The 20,669-nt window shown below is 37.9% G+C and overlaps 1 protein-coding gene across 1 annotated transcript in view; it reads right to left on the reverse strand.

Moving 5' to 3' along the window:
* Window positions 1-16,791: 16,791 nt before the first annotated feature.
* Window positions 16,792-20,669, reverse strand: part of LOC124798319 — a 73,783-nt gene continuing 69,905 nt past the window's right edge. Inside the window, exon 4 of the mRNA XM_047261659.1 lies at window positions 16,792-17,151. Coding sequence (XP_047117615.1) covers window positions 16,987-17,151 — 165 coding nt within the window. The 3' untranslated portion in view covers window positions 16,792-16,986. The remainder of the gene's footprint in view (window positions 17,152-20,669) is intronic.

The following is a 20,669-nucleotide window of genomic DNA, read 5'->3' on the forward strand; positions in this document are numbered from 1 at the left end:
ATTGAAAAGTTATTCAATTGTATAGACTAAAAATTTATTAGGATTAATAATTATAAACATTTTTCATTAACATCAGTAACCATTCCTAAGTTTTGTCTTCCATATATTATACATTTGACTGCTGCAGCTGTTAATTTTTTCTCTAATGAAGCATCAGAGGTATGCATTCTTTCTTTTGTAGCTAGTTGAAGTTCTATATCTGCTTTGTGTTTTCTTTCTAAATTTTTATGAACACAGTACGAAATGTCATGTTGTTTACAAGCTTTGCCTAATAGGTTAATTCCTTTATCGCCTGTTGATGTTATTCCTCCTAATTTTGTCCCAGGACTGCAGTAAAAACAAACAGGAAGCTGCATTTGTTAATCAAAGTGTTTGCTGAACCTTTTTCATATTTTTTTACTATTCCTAAATGTATGTTCTAAATTATTCAAAAATCTAATTAAATATGTAGTTGCATTTGGATTAATGATTATGAAGTCACTAAAATTATTTGTTAACATCTGTGCTATGCCATCTCTTCATTATGACAATTTTTCATTTCCAGGTGATTCTTTGCCATGAATTACTGCCAATCTATCGCATAAATCGAAATATATTCCATGGGATTTTATGAATATTTCTTTACTATACCTTCACCGAGTTTCTTTTTTGGGGCTTCTTGATTTTCTTATTTGCAACCATATCAGATAGACTAAAGAACTATATTTCTCATCTCACCTGATTTATGTTTATTAGTATAATCATCATTATTTTGAGAAATAGTATTTGTTAATAGTAATATGTCTTCATACTTGTCTAACACATCCTAATCATATTCCTCCTCGCCATTACTTTAAATCAAGAGTCTCGCAAAATCATCAATTGCTTTGTACTATTTATCTTTGAATCAGATTTTAACTTCAGAATCCCCAGTATAATGCTTTCTATTTCTAAAACACAAGACAAAAAAACTTACTACTGAGAGCGCCAACATACTTTGATGTTGGACCAACAATCACAGTTTCAGGTATAATTTGTTTTTCTTTCTCCTTTTCTTCCACTTTTTTAGCAGTTCTTCAAATTGTGTTCATCTTTGTGGTGATGGGCTTTCATTGTGGAATAAACTTTCCTGAAATGAAGATTCGAATGGAATAGGTAACTTGTCATCTTCATGGGCATAAAGACCCATTTATTTTTCAGCCTCTGTATTATCTTCAATAGCTTTTGGAACATCATCAGCTAAATCTGTCATTCCTTGTTTAACTAGTCCAATCTCCATTTTTATGTTTTTCATACTCTGTTCTTGTTTGTTTTTTCCTTCTTGAGTTCTTTCAATTCTTCAACTTTTTTTCTATTTCTTTTTGCTTTTTTAACAACTTCTGGACTGTATTTCGCAAACATTTATTGGAGATGATAAAACATTAATTCAAATCAATTTTATCATTAAACTTGAATACCAGACATGTATAATTTATGTTTGGTTTAAGATTTTTGTTTATGGCGACGTTAGAAAAGATTTATTAAATTTGATTAGATGATGTACTCTGAATTCATATCTTTCAAAAAATCACAACTATCTGTATCAGGCCAAGATACAGTTTCATTACTACATCATTAACTATTAGTATAATGTTCACCAAACTTCAATTCAGTTTTTTTCTAATTTATCATGTTCTGTTGTACAATCAAGAGGTTCTTTAATTTCATTTATGTGTTCAGGTAAAACACCAACAATGTGGTCTAACAGATATGTGCTATCATCTTTCAAATGTTCATTTAATAAAGATAAAAATACATTTAAACTTTATGAAATTCTGAATTTTGTTTCTGAACTTTCTGCATTTTTGTTTTCTAGTTATCTGGTCATAAATAATCCATACTAATGATTCCAATGTTTACTGCATATTTCTCCAAAATCGTTCAACTTTAAATCATCTCCAACAAACTCATGATAAATACGATTTAAAATTGAGCCATCTTGTATGAAAATATTTTAAAAACTAAGATTGTTTCTTACTAATTGTTCTGTTATTTTTGAATAAGTTTGAGCTAAGTAAAAACATTCTGTTACCTTTATGTCTGCCTCTAGTAAAATACTCTTTAAATGCATCATGATTTTCAAGGATGAAGTCATCGAAAAGTACAACTGAATTTTCTTATCATTGATATAGTGGAATAATTCTGTCGTTATTTTTAGGAAAAGTAGATATTTTTTAATTATGCTTGTCTTCTATTTTATCAAACCTTTTTATAAATTCTGAGTATTTTGGGTGATCTAAACTTTAGAAGTAAGTACACAATTGAGTAATTTTATACCAGTTCAGTCATCTTGGAGTCAGAATATAATTGTCAATCATTAATGTCGTTTTCCCACATACACTTGGTTCTGTGATTGTACATTGAATAGAATTTGGTAAAAGTTTATGATGTTTATTTTTTGATTTCTTTCCTGGATTTCTTAATTTTGGTTCCCAATCAGGTTTCATTTACTCACATAAAAAATTTATTGATTAGTGGTTTGTCTAATTCAGTTGGGTTGTAAGTCATCTATTCTCAGAAAAAGATTGACTGTTCCTATACAAAAAGTTATAGCACTGTTGCCCTAGTTGGATTTTATTCACGTTTTTAACTCCAAGATAGTATTGTGATAAATAAATAATTAAAACACCTGTTGCTCAGTATAACTTGAAAAAGTTGGAGAAATTTATTCATTCAAAAACCGAATATACACATAAAACTGAAGAGATTTTAATTAGAGTTGTTATTGAGAGTGAGGTTAGAATGTATGTGGATAAAAATCAAAGTAATAGAAATATATGCTATTGAAATTAATCAAAAAAGTTGGAAATAATTTACCAAAAATAATACCATTTGAATTAATTAATATGAATTTTAATCTTGCTGATGGAATGTTTGTAACACATTCTGATTATGTTCGTAGACAGACTAATATTATTGCTTCATTCAAACCTAATGCTGAATTTGGTAGACCAATAATTCATGAACAAAATTACCCTGTAAACATTCCAATTTTTTATCCTATTCAACAATTAGAAATTACTATAACTGATGAAAATGACAATTTCATTGACTTTAATTGGGACAGTGTAACAGTTCTTTTAGAAATATATGAACAATTATTTTCCTTAATAAATCATGAATAAATTCGAGAGTTTTCAGTTCTACTTTTCTTCTCTGAATGAGAAGACAAAAAATAATTTAAATGTACCCAACAAGGATACACATATTGAAGTATATATTGGAGACCAATCATGCACAGTTGTATATGAGTTTTAGAATTGTTATAGCTAATCCTGATGGATCAGAATCATAATATACAACACAAGATCGAAAATCCATTTTATTTTATAACCATTTTCGTAGGTCATCAGTCTTCTGAATGGTTTGATCTGGCCCACTGCAAATTCACCTCCTGTGCCAACCTCTTCATCTCAGAGTAACACTTGCGACATGCATCCTCAATAATTTGCTGGATGTATTAAAATCTTTGTCTTCCTCTACAGTTTTTGCCCTCTACAGTTCACTCTAGTACTATGGAAGTGCTACAATGTTTTAACAGATGTCTTATCATCCTAAACTTCTCCTTCTCAGTGTTTTCCAATTATTTTCTTCCCCAATACTGTGCAGAACCTCCTCATCCCTTATCTTATCAGTCCACCTAATTTTCAACATTCGCCTTGAAGTACCACATCTCAAATGCTTCGATTCTCTTCTGTTCCAGTTGTCCCACAGTCCATGTTTCACTACCATACAATACTATGCTCCAGACCTGCACTCTCAGAAATTTCTTCCTCGGAGTTATTTTTCACTTATAGTCAGGATAGCAAAATCATTAGCAAATCGCATCGTTGGTCTCCTTTCACCTTGAATTCTAATTCCACTCCTGATGCTATCTTTTATTTCCATCACTGCTTCATCAACGTACAGATTGAACAGTAGGGGAGAAAGACTCCATCCCCACCTAACACCCTTTTTAATCCGAGTACTTCGTTCTTGGTCGTCCACTCTTATTATTCCTTCTTGGCTCATGTATATATTATACATTACCTGTCTTTTCTCACAGCTTCCCAGATTTTTCTCGGAATTTCGAACAGCTTATAACACTTTACATTGTTGAACGCTTTTTCCAGGTTGACAAATCCTATGAACATATCTTGATTTTTCCTTAGTCATGCATCCACTATCAATCGCAACATCAGAATTCCCTCTGAGGTGCCTTTATCTTTTCTAAAGCCAAACTTATCTTCATGTAGCACAGCCTCAATTTTCTTTTCCATCCTTCTGTGTATTATCCCTGTTAGCAACTTCGATGCATGAGCTGTTAAACTGATTGTGCGATAATTCTCGCACTTGTCAGCTCTTGCCATCTTTGGAATTGTGTGGATGATGCTTTTCCGAAAGTCAGATGGTATGTAGCCAGACTCATACATTCTACACACCAATGAGTAGTCGTTTTGTTACCATTTCCCCCATTTATTTTAGAAATTCTGATGGAATGTTCTCTATCTCTTCTGCCTTATTTGATCTTAAGTCCTCTAAAGTTCTTTTAAATTTTGATTCTAACACTGTATCCTCTATCTTTTCTAAATCTACTCCTGCTTCTTCGTCTATCACGTCAGACACATCTTCCCCCTCATACAGGTTTTCAATGTATAGTTTCCACCTATCTCCTCTATCCTCTGCATTTAACAGTGAAATTCCCATTGCACTCTCAATGTTTCCACCCTTGCTTTTAATGTCATTGAAGGTTGTTTTGACTTTCCTGTACGCCGAGTCTATCCTTCCGAAAATCATTTCTTTTTCAATGTCCTCACATTTTTCCTGTAGCCATTTCATCTTAGCTTTCCTGCACTTCCTATTTACTTCATTCCTCAGCGACTTGTATTTCTGTATTCCTGACTCTCCCAAAACATTTTTGTACTTCTTCCTTTTATAGATCAATCGAAGTATTTCTTCTGTTATCTGTGGGTTCTTTGCATTTACCTTCTTTGTACCTATGATTTCCTTCCCAACTTTTGTTATCGGCCCTTTTTGATGTCCATTCCTCGACAGCTGTACTGCCTGCTGAGCTATTCCTGTACCTATAGTCTTATAGAATCAAGCATGTCTCGATATCCCTTAGTACGTCCGTATCCTACTTGTTTGTGTAGCGAACTTTAGCTACTCTTCATTACTACTATACTGTGATCTGAGTCTATATCTGCTCATGGGTATGCCTTACAATCTAGTATCTGATTTCAGAATCTCTGTTAGACGATAGTGTAATCTAGCTGCAATCTTTCCATATCACCTTGTCTTTTCTAGGTATACCGCCTCCTCTTGTAACTCTTGAACAGAGTATTTATTACAGAACTCAGTTGGTCTTTCCCCTTCCTCGTTCCTCATCCCAAGCCCGTATTCTCCTATAACTTTTTCTTCTACTCCTTTCCCTACAACTGCATTCCATTCCCCCATGACTGTTAGATTTTCATCTCCTTTATGTTCTGTATTAGGCAATGGCCTTGCCGCAGTAGATACACCAGTTCCCGTCAGATCACCGAAGTTAAGCGCTGTCAGGTATGGGCTGCATTTGGATGGATGACCATCCGGGCCGTCATGCGCTGTTGCCATTTTTTGGGGTGCACTCAGTCTCGCGATGGCATTAGAGGAGTTACTTGACTGAATAATAGCGGCTCTGGTCAAAGACAATCATCATAACGACCGGGAGAGTGGGGTGCTAACCAAACGCCCTCTGATTTGCGACCTCAGCTGAGGATGACACAGGGTCAGTTTGTCCCGATGAACCACCTGTGGCCTGAAGATGGAGTGCTGCTGCTGCTGCTGCTTATGTACTGTATTACCCTTTCAATATCCTCACATGCTTTCTCTGTCTCAGCTTGTGACATTGGCATGTATACCTGAACTATTGTTGTCAGTGTTGATTTGCTGTCGATTCTAATAAGAACAACCCCATCAATGAACTGTTCACTGCAACTCACTCTCTGCCCTACCTTTCTATTCATAACGAATCCTGCTCCTGTTAGATCATTTTCTGCTGCTGTTGATATTACCTGATACTCATCTGACCAGAAATCCTTATCTTCTTTCCATTTCACGTCACTAACCCCTACTATATCTAGATTGTGGCTTTGCATTTCCCTTTTCAGATTTTCTAGTTTCCCTACCATGTTGAAACTTCTGACATTCCACGCCCCAACTTGCACAACGTTATCCTTTCGTTCATTATTCAATCTTTTTCTCATGGTAACCTCCTCCTTGGCAGTCTGCTCCTGGAGATCCGAATGGGGAACTATTCTGGAATCTTTTGCCAATGAAGAGAGCATTATGACAGCTTCAATTACAGGCAACATGTCCTGTGGATACACATTGTGTGTCTTATAACCATAAAGAAAGCAAAAAATATTTTGTCTAGAATAGAACATCCTTTTATTTCATCATTAGTTTTTTTATTTTATTTCATCTCTTGCTGATAAAATAAGCTTGGAAGGACATTTTCGTAATAACAGTAAAGTAAAAAGTGTGAAAAATGAAGTAATTAATCCACTAGCAATGCTTGGTGGTTTCTTTAAAGATTATAAACAAATACTGTGGGAAGACGATTTAACAGTAAGTTTTACAAGGTCTTCAAGTTCTGGAGATACAATTCTTAGATGGCCAGTTTATAATGAAGCTTCGTGTAACTGTAATTGAGACAAAAGATCCACTTTCACAACAAAGTGAAATAGTTATAGAGTCACTGGAAAATCGTGTACCAATTGTTAGATATGAACCAAATAATGAGTTAGAAAAATGACAAAATATTCAGTAAAATCCAAAAATTCTGATATCATTTTTTGAACCACAAACTGTAAAAGTTGCAGGACTGATTGATAAAAAGAATTTTGAAATTGATATCAGAGTTACTATAACTCAGCAGAATTTGATATGCCATATTTTGTATTTGTTACTTTTTAGACAAATAGTAAAAATAATCAGTTATGTAAGTCTTTGTTATTCGATCATGTTAAACTGCAGAAGGTATACCTGAGAAATGAAAGAAACGAAATTTTCCCACAGGAGAGGTGGAATATTAATCCACCCAAAATTTTTCTGAAGGAATGTGATGCATTTCTCGATCTTAAATGAGTTACACTACTAAATAGATATGATAGTCAATAAAATTTTATATTGAGTTCCCCAATCCATATCATGAATATGGCTTGTAGAAAAAATATTGTAACTTCACACAGAACGACTATGAAATATTGTGCAACTTTTAATGATAATGTTCTGAATGACACTCTTGCTTACATAGTTATCTACGGTAAAAAGAATTTAACGTATGATTCACAACACAGAGAACTCACTGAAAATTTTAATTACATGAATGAATAAAAAATTAGAAAAAGTTATAGAAGTGTGTACTTCATGTTTACATTTCTTTGGAGGTATTTTCAGAAAGATAAAGGAAATAAAAATTGAAAAAGTTATTATGTCAATTAGAAGATATCTAATTTTTTCATTACATTCTTTTTTAAGATAGCTCTTGTTACATATATTATGTTAGCATTTTCAATTTCAAAACGTTTCATATTCAGCTGAGAAATTAACAAAAAGATTTTGCATCTTGCACCTGTGAATTATGTAACCCAACCTGTTTTCTATCCAAAAATGCAATCAGAATTCAAATATCGTCAAAAATAAAAAAGTTATAACAAAAAACATTATCACAGATTCATTTTACACGTGTTAACTGTGCAATTGTTGCATATTGTATGTTAAACTGTACAATTAATTTATTTTATAGGTGTCAAACCGGTGCATTAGTTAGAAAATCTGTTAACAGATGGCACTGATGTTTATTTAAATTAATAAGGGAACATTCTTGATTTTAAATTTGAATTTTCTTCTAATGTTAATTTGAGTATTGTAATTATCATTTCATGTATTTAGATTTCATCTTATCAAATAAAATACGAAAATGTGAAAAAATTATTTGTTTACATCCCAAATAAACACACAATAATAAGTATATATGAATCAGCTTTGTCTATCAAATGGCAACTATATACACGATTTTCGAACGGTTCTTCACTAGCCAAACTTCACCCAAGCATCGATTGAAGGAAGTGTGCATAACCAGAGGTCAGTAGAATGCAATGTTTGAAGAGAGCTAGCCATCTGACTACCACAATCATCACCCTCGTCTCTGTACTTTATAATGGCTTGAATCAATGAAGCAGTTCTGTTAATTGAGAACTTCGTGTAGTGCTGTGTACATAGGGACAGAGGAGTCATAAAACAAGTTGTGCTGAGGACTATATGTGAGTTGTTTTTCGGTTTCTCCTTATGTTCCTTTTTATAACAAAATACATTGTACTAGTAAGCCAGTAAATTTAAAGAAAAATTTTATTCATTTTTCGATGCACCTTTTATAAGAAATATATTCTATTTTTTTCTTACATTCACCTTTTGTGAGAAGAAAACAATTTTAATAATTGGCGAACATGATTAAAAAATATATTTATTTCTCCTCAATTTCTTAAGTAATTTATAATAAAATAGACGTTTTTTAAATGAAAATAAGTTAGTTAGACGTGAAATTTGGACTATAGTAGATCAATTCAGTAGGTACACGAAGTGAGTCACGGCAACCGATGATAGTCATTGGAATCAGGTTGATGAACTCATCAGAGAAAATTATCAGGCAATAGAAACACAGCTCTCAGGTAAGTGTGGCTTATCGTAAGAATGTATACTGGCATCACTGCAAAACTGCAGTACAGAAAACTGTGAGTTGTGGGTGCTTCAAATGCGCACTCTTGACGTGAAACAGAGGAGATGTGCCATTTGTCAGCAACTTTTTGCGTTTTCAGTTTGGGATGGTGGGTTCCTTAACAACTTTGTGACAGGTGATGAAAACTTAGTTCACCATTCTGATTCGAAAAACAAGAGAAAATCAAAGGAGTTCAACCACAAAGGAACACTGATGCCAAAAAATTAAAGACCATGCCGTCACCAGGCAAAGCCATGCCACAACGTTCTGGGATGTTCAGGGTGTGGTGCATTGGAAAGTCACGCTTAAAGTCACCACCATAAACTCTGCAAGATTCACAGAAAACTGACAGCACTAATTTGAAGAGTTCGTCTACACCTGGACCACTCTCTCCTTCAGCATCGTAATGCCAAACTACACGTGACCGTTGTTGCATTTGTAACAATCCGACGCCTTATGTTTTTTGTTGTCAATCATCTTCCACACAGCCCCTACCTATCCCCATTACATTTTTCATCTGTTTCCAAAACTTAAAGAACAACTTCGAGGATGTCACATTGATAGGGATGAAACAGTGCAACCAAAGGTGAGGCAAACATTCTACAGTCATGGTATCACCAAACTGGTCTCTTGATGGGAGAAATCTATTCGCCACCATGGTGACTGTATTGAGAAATAAATATGTAGACACAAAGAATAGAGATGTAAAACGTTAATAAAATTTGTTTTATTCAAAAAGCTGTAAGAGTTTTCACATAAAAAATTCGGAGGCATTGTTATTCAGCACTCCCTCGTAACTCTGCATTCAAGGGACTTTATTAGATTCCAAGAGACCATCTCTAGCATAAATACAATCTAAATAAACAATTACTGAGAAAAGAAATAAGACTAAAATAGGATAATTCAGTTGGTTATAGCTTATTTTCTCCCACGCCACCTCACATCTTATGTTCATTGTTGTCAATCATCCTCCACACAGCGCCTCAATCTCGTTGGTTCCTGTGATGTCGACACGATCATCACTGTACACAGCCTTCATTCTTCTATGGATTTTAAATTCAGAGCCCTCTACCAACAGAGGTTTGCAACTTGGTGTCAGTGAAACAGGAAAGTGGATCAGGTAATATACATGACATTTAATATCTCAAGTGATGTTGAAAACTGAATAAAAAATTCTGAAGCATTACTTTCCAACACACCCTCATATTAATGAAAATAAATTTCTACATATGACTTATGCCATACATATCACATATGAAACTGGTAAAAAGAGGAATTTGTTGAATATTAACTCAAGTCCACTGTATTGAGTGTTTAAAATTGATATATATATATATATATATATATATATATATATATATATATATATATGTGTGTGTGTGTGTGTGTGTGTGTGTGTTACAGTTATGCTACATATACATTGTAGTTTGACACACAGGCAACCTTGTAAGTTAACAGTAGTGTCAGTGTCGTCATAACTGCTGTCTGCTTCACGTCTGCTGTGCAGCGAGCTACGGTAATTTAAGTATTAACTGTATTTTTCTTACCTGTCACTTCTTCTTCTGTGTGTTTCTGCTTTTAGGAAGCTTTAATTGTCGAGTGCTAGTAATAGTGTTCCATAGATTTCGTGTTTGTTTTGGATACAGTCAGAGAGTCCCTTTAGTCAACCATAGTGTCAGTAGTGCTATTGTTTGTTTTCAATACAGTCCAGAGACAGGTAGTGCTACTTTCATTGTTTTCTACAAGAAGTGTCTAGTAACCACAGTTTAGTCAACTATCAGACGCCTTTAGTGAATTAGCTGTCAAAAGTTGATTAACTCTCTATAGTAAATCGATTTCTTAGGATGGATAGGATGTGTGACTGCTATGTACGGACACAGGAGGAACTGGCCACTGTTCGCAAACAGCCGAACGTGTTGATGGCCGCGGTCAGCCGTCTTCAGGCTGTTGCCTCGGAGTGTAGCGGCAGTGGGGAGTCTTGTGCGTCGCATGGTACACCCACTGTCCCTACTGTCGAGACATCTTCGCGGGTACCGGGCGCGGTTGGGCCACCCTCTCCCCAAGGGGAGTGGCGGGTTCAGCTGCGTTCGCGACGCACGAGGCGGAGGGTCAATGTGGAAGCTGGCCGTGTGGCATCGCCCGCTCTGACTGTGAGTGGACATGTGGCCGCTCCTTCAGCAAGGTCCGAGCAGGCACACGGGAGGGGTTTATTAGTGATTGAGAGCTCCAACGTTAGGCGGGTGATGGAGCCCCTTAGGGAAATAGCGGAAAGGTCGGGGAAGAAGGCCAGTGTTCACTCTGTCTGCTTGCCGGGGAGTTTCATCCGAGATGTGGAGGAGGTCCTGCCGGCGGCGATAGAGAGCACTGGGTGCACCTGACTGCAAATTGTTGCTCATGTCGGCACCAATGACTCCTGCCCGCTGGGTTCAAAGGTCATCCTCAGTTCGTACAGGCGTTTGGCGGAATTGGTGAAGGCGGAAAGCGTCGCTCGCGGGGTGGAATCTGAACTAACTATTTATAGTATCGTTCCCAGAACCGATCGCGGTCCTCTGATTTGGAGCCAGAGGCTCAGACGATTCTGCGGAGATCTGGGGTGCAAATTTCTCGACCTCCGCTATCGGGTGGAGAAATGTAGGGTCCCCCTGAATTGGTCACTCGTGCACTACACGCAGGAAGTGGCTACAAGGGTAGCGGAGTACGTGTGGAGTGCACATGTGGGTTTTTTAGGTTAGAGAATTCCTTCCCTAGGCCCGACAAGACGCCTCCTGAGACGCGGCAAGGTAGGAGTAGGCAAAATGCAACAGGGAATAACAATATTAATGTGCTAATAGTAAACTGCAGGAGCGTCTATAGAAAGGTCCCAGAACTGCTCTCATTAATAAACGGTCACAATGCCCACGTAGTACTAGGGACAGAAAGTTGGCTGAAACCAGATGTAAACAGTAATGAAATTCTAAACTCAGATTGGAATGTATACCGCAGAGACAGGCTGGACAGTTAAGGGGGAGGCGTGTTTATAGCGATAAGAAGTGCAATAGTATCGAAGGAAATTGACGGAGATCCGAAATGTGAAATAATTTTGGTGAAGGTCACGGTTAAAGCAGGCTCGGACATTGGAATTGGATGTCTCTATTAGGCCCCCTGGCTCAGCAGCTGTTGTGGCTGAGCACCTGAAGGATAATTTGGGAAATATTTCGAGTAGATTTCCCCACCATGTTATAGTTCTGGGTGGAGATTTTAATTTGCCAGATATAGACTGGGAGACTCAAACGTTCATAACGGCTGGCAGGGACAAAGAATCCAGTGAATTTTTTTTAAGTGCTTTATCTGAAAACTACCTTGAGCAGTTAAACAGAGAACCGATTCGTAGCGATAACATATTAGACCTTCTGGTGACAAACAGACCCGAACTATTTGAAACAGTTAACGCAGAATAGGGAATCAGCGATCATAAAGCGGTTACTGCATCGATGATTTCAGCCGTAAATAGAAATATTAAAAACGTAGGAAGATTTTTCTGTTTAGCAAAAGTGACAAAAAGCACTTTCGGAGTACCTGACGGCTCAACACAAAAGTTTTGTCTCAAATACAGACAGTGTTGAGGATCAGTGGTCAAAGTTCAAAACCATCGTACAATACGCGTTAGATGAGTATGTGCCAAACAAGATCGTAAGAGATGGAAAAGAGCCACCGTGGTACAACAACCGAGATAGAAAACTGCTGCGGAACCAGGGGGAACTTCACAGCAAACATAAACATAGCCAAAGCCTTGCAGACAAACAAAAATTTCGCGAAGCGAAATGTAGTGTGAGGAGGGCTATGCGAGAGGCGTTCAATGAATTCAAAAGTTAAGTTCTATATGCTGACTTGGCAGAAAACCCTAAGAAATTTTGGTCTTATGACAAAGCGATAGGTGGATCAAAACAAAATGTCCAGACACTCTGCGACCAAACTGGTACTGAAACAGAGGATGACAGACTAAAGGCCGAAATACTAAATGTCTTTTTCCAAAGCTGTTTCACAGAGGAAGACTGCACTATAGTTCCTTCTCTAGATTGTCGCATAGATGACAAAATGGTAGATATCGAAATAGACGACAGAGGGATAAAGAAACAATTAAAAACGCTCAAAAGAGGAAAGGCCGCTGGACCTGATAAGATACCAGTTCGATTTTACACAGAGTACGCGAAGGAACTTGCCCCCCTTCTTGCAGCGGTGTACCGTAGGTCTCTAGAAGAGCGTAGCATTCCAAAGGATTGGAAAAGGGCACAGGTCATCCCTGTTTTCAAGAAGGGACGTCGAACAGATGTGCAGAACTATAGACCTATATCTCTGACGTCTATCAGTTGTAGAATTTTGGAACACGTATTATGTTCGAGTATAATGACTTTTCTGGAGACTAGAAATCTACTCTGTAGGAATCAGCATGGGTTTCGAAAAAGACGGTCGTGTGAAACCCAGCTCGCGCTATTCGTCCGCGAGACTGAGAGGGCCACAGACACGGGTTCCCAGGTAGATGTCGTGTTTCTTGACTTCCGCAAGGCGTTCGATACAGTTCCCCACAGTCGTTTAATGAGCAAAGTAAAAGCATATGGACTATCAGACCAATTGTGTGATTGGATTGAAGAGTTCCTAGATAACAGAACGCAGCATGTCATTCTAATGGAGAGAAGTCTTCCGAAGTAAGAGTGATTTCAGGTGTGCAGCAGGGAAGTGTTGTAGGACCGTTGCTATTCACAATATACATAAATGACCTTGTGGATGACATCGGAAGTTCACTGAGGCTTTTTGCGGATGATGCTGTGGTATATCAGGAGGTTGTAACAATGGAAAATTGTACTGAAATGCAGGAGGATCTGCAACGAATTGACGCATGATGCAGGGAATGGCAATTGAATCTCAATGTAGACAAGTGTAATGTGCTGCGAATACATAGAAAGAAAGATCCCTTATCATTTAGCTACAATATAGCAGGTCAGCAACTGAAAGCAGTTAAATCCATAAATTATCTGCGAGTATGCATTAGGAGTGATTTAAAATGGAATGTTCATATAAAGTTGATCGTCGGTAAAGCAGATGCCAGACTGAGACTCATTGGAAGAATCCTAAGGAAATGCAATGCGAAAACAAAGGAAGTGGGTTACAGTACACTTGTTCGCCCACTGCTTGAATACTGCTCAGCAGTGTGGGTTCCGTACCAGATATGGTTGATAGAAGAGATAGAGAAGATCCAACGGAGAGCAGCGCTCTTCTTTACAGGATCATTTAGTAATCGCGAAAGCGTTACGGAGATGATAGATAAACTCCAGTGGAAGACTCTGCAGGAGAGACGCTCAGTAGCTCGGTACGGGCTTTTGTTGAAGTTTCGAGAACGTACCTTCACCGAAGAGTCAAACAGTATAATGCTCCCTCCTACGTATATCTCGTGAAGAGACCACGAGGATAAAATCAGAGCCGGCCGTTGTGGCCAAGCGGTTAAAGGCGCTACAGTCTGGAACCGCGCGGCCGCTACGGTCGCAGGTTCGAATCCTGCCTCGGGCATGGATGTGTGTGACGTCCTTAGGTTAGTTAGGTTTAAGTAGTTCTAAGTTCTAGGGGACTGATGACCTTAGAGGTTAAGTCCCATAGTGCTCAGAGCCATTTGAACCATTTGATAAAATCAGAGAGATTAGAGCCCACACAGAGGCATACCGACAATCCTTCTTTCCATGAACAATACGAGACTGGAATAGAAGGGAGAACCGATGAGGTACTCAAGGTACCCTCCGCCACACACCGTCAGGTGGCTTGCGGAGTATGGATGTAGATGTAGATGTAGATGTAGACCATAGGACCATAGTTAAGAGTAATATGACGAGTTTCAGCGACTATTAGGACTGTGTATGTATGAAGAGTAGGAACTATATGCTGGGAAGAAGGGCAAAATAACTGTTAACACCAGGGTGTACTTTCTGTAATACCAATTGCCTGTAAATTGTTGAAGTTGCTATCATTTTTGGGTATTTCTACAGATTCCATAAAGAAGCAGGTCTAATAGCTCTTATCTACACCAAGACACGTGTCGGCGAATTTCACTATGTGGTCAGTCTCACACAGCGAGCGGTTCGCCACGGCCGATTGCTCTACCTGCCCCAATCTGTAATTCTGCTTATAATCGGTGATCCTGGTGTTGATTAATCCTCCAAGCATTCCAACACAGACTTTTCCACATGTAGGTGGCATACGGTATATTACCGATTTTGCAAGTGGGTCCCTTTTCTCTTTTTCCGATCCGTGACTCTCTTCGATCATCTTTGTCAGTTTGCAAAAAATGTTTTTACGCCGTATTTGCGTAATATAAGGCCGATGCTGTCAGTTATTTTTGGAATGTATGGCAGAAAGCCCGTGCCCGATATTTCTTTTTCCGATATGTCACTTCGCCGAGTGTTTGATTATGTGGCATATCTCATGTAACTTGTGGAGTACCGATTGCTCCTCGGAACGTTTTCCAGGTGTCTCATCTCGCGTCCGAGGTGGTGCTGCTCTCACATTCTTCTTGCTAGCGCTGCGAGTGTGTTGATCATGCGTCTTTTCTGACTCGGCTGGTGGTTTGGTAGTTTGCGCAGGTATAGGTCTGCGTGACAATGCCTGCAACTCGTGCTGGGGAAACGTTAGAAGAAAAAGTATCCCCGGCCGCTGTGGCCGAGTGGTTCTAGGTGCTTCAGTCCGGAACCGAGCTGCTGCTATGGTCGCAGGCTCGAATCCTGCCTCGGGCATGGATGTGTGTGATGTCCTTAAGTTAGGTTTAAGTAGATCTAAGTCTAGGGGACTGATGACCTCAGATGTTAAGTCCCATAATGCTTAGAGCCATTTGAACCATTTGAATTTGAAAAAGTATCAAATAAACATCGACCGAAGAACCCGAGACAGAAGCCAACAGGCAATTTGTCAAAACAGAAACTGCTGCCGCTCCTTACACCCCTGCTCAACCCTGCAACTCCCGCTAGTGTGTCCCAACATCTCATGAACTTTTCTGCTACGCATCCACATTAACATATATATTTTTTAACACTTAATGTATCCTTTCTATAAAAGAGAAACTGCTTTTCCTCCACTCGACTCAGTGACTGTCAGTAGTGTATTCGAACATTGCAGCAATTTTTCTCCTACCTATCCACCTTAACTTACTTTCATTTGCACGTAATATATCCTGTAAATGAAATCGAAACTGCTACTGTTCCTCGCGCATCCCCTGCCGGTAGTGTACTCGAAAATTTCAGGAGTTTTTCTGCTAGTAATCAACAATACCCTACATTTATTCATACTTTATGTACCTTTTGTATAAAACAGAAACTGCACCTGCTTCTGACGTGTCTACTCAACTAAGAGTCTGATGTTCGTGTATCGAAATATATCAGGAAATTTTCTCCTACTCATCCACATTAACTTAAATTTATTCACACTTTATGTGAGCTGACACACCTTGCTCCAAATGGAAATTCTGTCTCCTGAATGCTCCAACGACGAAACTTTACCAGTCACAGCGGTGTCGTAAGCAGACACTTTTGGATTTTAGCTCACCCTTTCTGAAAGTAACAGATCTTTCCTAAATAGTGAAGAAGAAAGATGCTCCCAGGTCACTAGCAAATGGTCCGTTTAACCTTACCTTTGTCTTGAAAAACACTTTCTGTCGAAAAATAGCGATATAGTGTGATCCTTTATCTGTAGAAACCTTTGTTTATCATTCGTGTGGGAATATTAATCTCTGCTGCTTTTTTATGGAACTAGAAATTCCAATATAGATCTGCCTGTTTATCGTACAAGGCAGTATTTTTTATTGCTAAAGGAAAGAAAGTTTCCCTTATTAGACCTTCTACTGTGGAACTAACACGAAAAATAACTGGGAATATTTTGTAGCCAGTAAACAGAAACATTTTTTCTTATTTTCACAAAGTTAACACGTTTCGCTCCATATCCTCATTTTCTGAGATACACGTGACGAAAAACGCTGTAAAAACAATATAACATAGTATTCTGGACAAAAATAAATATAGCCATTATGCTGTAAATCACATACATACATTTTGCAAAAACCTGCACAATATAATGTTTTTGTTTTCAATAACAAGCGTGTCATTACTTCTTAAATTTTTCCATGAAAAAATTCTTAAACTCCCTTAGTTTATGGACTAAACTTCGATGAAACATTTAAAAAACTAATGGCTTATCACATTTATGAGATTATTAAAAGATCAGACCAAGGGAAGGCCGGTGTCTATTTCGACTTCCATCTTCTGACACCCAACTATCTTTTCATTGTCAAAGGCGACATTTTTCACCTTCCAGAAACCGTCGATTGCTGGAATGCGCGAGAAGCTTTCGGCATCGAATTCTGCATCCACCATCTTGTAAACACCCTGAAACGAAAGATATTTTACAGGTATCAGTGTAATTATTAATCCTTTTATAGATTTTCACCAAAAATACATAGCTAATGAAATGAATGTACTAAAATTCTGTAACGAATAACTTGTTTCTGTTTCGATAACTCTTATGAAAAGCCTTGAAATCTAAAAGAAAATAGTACAAAATACTTTTCAATCAACTTTTGGGTTGGTAGTTGTAGTTTGTTGTACTCTCTCTTTCCCTGTTGTCTTTATCAACATCTGTTTTCATGCTGGGCTACAAGTTTTCTGGTTTAATAACCCTGTAAAGTTCCTTGTTAATAATAATTCCATCAGATAAGGTGAATAGTTTTTCTTTCCTGGAAGTAGTTCATCCTTCGAAAAAGTTTATGATTACGAAATCAAGAAATTTAATAGGAGCTAAATAGGAAACAATGCTGAACCTTTGCAACACCATGCCCATGCTATTACACCTGTAAGTGAGTCCCCAGCAACAGAATTCAGGAAAGAGAAATGATGTTCCCTAGTCGTTTGTAGATACAATAAGGAGAGACGAAATATAAAACTAGGATATACGACAGGGTCTTAACATCCATGACGTAAGTACAAAAGTGATGATATGTCACAAGGAGTCAAAGTCGCACATGGAATGGATAATCCACGTATGTTTTTCAAGGGTACTGTAGATATAGCAACCCAGACACTTCCACAACTTGCACACGCCGAGGACCTGGTAACAAGCATGAATAAGTGATATCTCAACAGCTTAGATGACGATGACAGTGACTCATAGTCCGCAACTCTTGGTCTAGTATTTAGTGTCACTGGCTCTAGACTGCGGAGTCACGGTTCGATCGTCACAAGGATAGATTTTCTTTGGTCGGGGACTGGGCGTTTCTATTGTCCTGATCATTTCATTTCACATTCATCACAAAGGCGTGCAAGTCGCTGAAGTGGCGTGAAATAAGTGTAGAAACACTTGCTCTAGGTAGCCTAAAACCTCAGCTGCGGTCTCCCGTCCAATAATGCTATGTGACCATTTCACTTCATACATTATTAATTAGATTTAGCACGTAGATCCGAACAGCTCACATACAGTAACGCATATAGTAATACACACTGCACCCTATACTGTTTGCGGTGGGAAGGTCGATTATAAAAGACGACAGTTACATCTTGTGCTGTCTGTACCAGGAATGTCCATCATAAAAGAAAAAAATTACAACTTATGCTACTTTTGGCTGGAAGATGAATTTCAAGGACAAGGGCAAAAAATCAAGATAAAAAGAGATATGTTTCGTTCATGTATAACAGTTTTCTAAAAAGCGTTTATTTTTCAACTCGTTGAGAGCAAGTTGGAAAATGGCTTTTAGACAACTTTTATACAACACTGAAACATTTGTAACTTTATTACGATTATTTTGTCTATGCGTTGACTGTAGTGTGTGGACACCAAGGGATTTTACGCGTAGTATGTCGTTTATTGTTGCGTCGTTTAGTCCCAAAGACAGTAAAAAATCCATCTCGCCCCAGCGGAGCCTCCTAGAGCATTGTATTTGTGGTACAGATCTCATACTTGAAGCTGGTCCGTTGCCTACATTAAATAGGGAAGACCAAAGGATTAAACCATTACGACCCTTGGGAAGGCTGTTGCGAGAGATATTGCCAAATTAAGCGTTACTCTGGAATGTTTCTTCAGCGAAAATATTTTGCAGCTATGTATCTTAGAATGGGAAAATAGTGTGTTACTCAAGCGCAAAGCGCAAAGGAAATGACATGTAGTGGTACAGGGTACCCTCCGCCAAGCGCCATACGCTGGCTTGCGGAGCATCTATGTAGATGTATATGCAGAACTCAAGTTGTTGTTAAGTAAATCGATTAATGAAACTATAAACCTGGGCCCGCCAGTCAGGTGTGAAGACTCATATAGAACATTTTTTTAAGATCACCAGGAAAAACAAAAGATCACAATACAGATAAACAAGATAGCAGCTCTATGTGTAGGAGGTACACACGAATGAGTGATTCCAGTCTTACCTCGAAAACATGATACAAAAGAAAGAGAGAGCTCTCACGACTGCTGATCATATATTTTTGATATCGCAGTTGTCAGACAAGAAGCATATAAGATTAGTTGATACTCAGGGTAGTGTGCTGGGTCCAGTTCTATTCTTAGTAGACATTAATGACTTTCCAGATAGTATTAGACAGGGAGGAAAAGTTCTTGGATAAAAAGTTCTCTTTGATGCGGCAGCAACATCATAGTCACTGATAAAAACCGGAGCTCCTAACACAGAAAGCAGATGAAACCCTTAAGGATATTTAGGACTGAGCTGTACGCAGTGCATTAACACTGAACTCAAAGAAAGCGAACAACATGCAATTTAGCATAAACAGGGAAAAAAATGCTGTCAGGTTAAACACAGATTATAAATCTACAGATTGTGTAACAAAAACAAAATTTGTAAGGATGATATTGAGTGTCAATTCATATGAAATCAGCTCGCATAGATACTAGTAAAAAGAAAATCATCAACATTTTATGCTCTTAGGGTTTTATAATCAGTTAATAACAGCCGATGTCTTCTGGTTCCATACTATTCTTACCTACACTCAGTTCTTAGCTATAGGATTCTTTTTTGGAGCTTTAAGGCTCAAAACATAGACACAATTTTTAAACTGTAGAAAACGAGAAGTAGTAGCTGGGCTCGTTGTAAACAGTTATTTAAATAACTGGACTTCCTTACTGCACCAGTTGAGTACATCTCCCAATCTGTGGTGCATATCAAGGAAAACATTACTAAATATTTCATAAACAATGAAGGAAAAACAAAAAACTCAAAACATCATTTAATACAAAAAAATAAAATTTCGTAATATACTGCCCAAAGCAATGTAAGAGATTACTAAATTATGTGTGCTCAAAAACGCAGCTAAAACTTTCTTCATAAGTAAAGCACACTACACAATGAAAGAGGACTCAGATTAGTGGTTAATAATGAAACGGGATAACTCCACTCCCCTCGCATTTCAATACATGATCACGGTTTACAGCTTTTTCATTAAAATCATATGTCAAGATCTAAAGTGCATGATAGTACGCCTTCACGCTCTACTGATTTTAGCATCTCAATCATCATTTGACAAGCCATCCTGGACTTACTTTTCAGCATAATAATGCCCGCCCACAACAAATGGTTCAAATGGCTCTGAGCACTATGGGACTTAACTTCTAAGGTCATCAGTCCCCTAGAACTTAGAACTACTTAAACCTGACTAACCTAAGGACATCACACACATCCATGCCCGAGGCAGGATTCGAACCTGTGACCGTAGCGGTCACGCGCCCACCCACAACATGGGAGCTTCCTACTACACGTCTTTGTGCTTGCCAAACCCCATTTTGGTCAGAAATGCTGCTTGATCTCTCCCCAGATGAGAAACTTTGGGGCATTATGGGCAGTACCCTCCAACGATCTCGAGATTCTGACAACCTAATGCGCCAATTGGACAGAATCTGGCATGATATC

Source organism: Schistocerca piceifrons, chromosome 5 (assembly GCF_021461385.2).
Source record: "Schistocerca piceifrons isolate TAMUIC-IGC-003096 chromosome 5, iqSchPice1.1, whole genome shotgun sequence".
Taxonomy (NCBI): Eukaryota; Metazoa; Arthropoda; class Insecta; order Orthoptera; family Acrididae; genus Schistocerca; species Schistocerca piceifrons.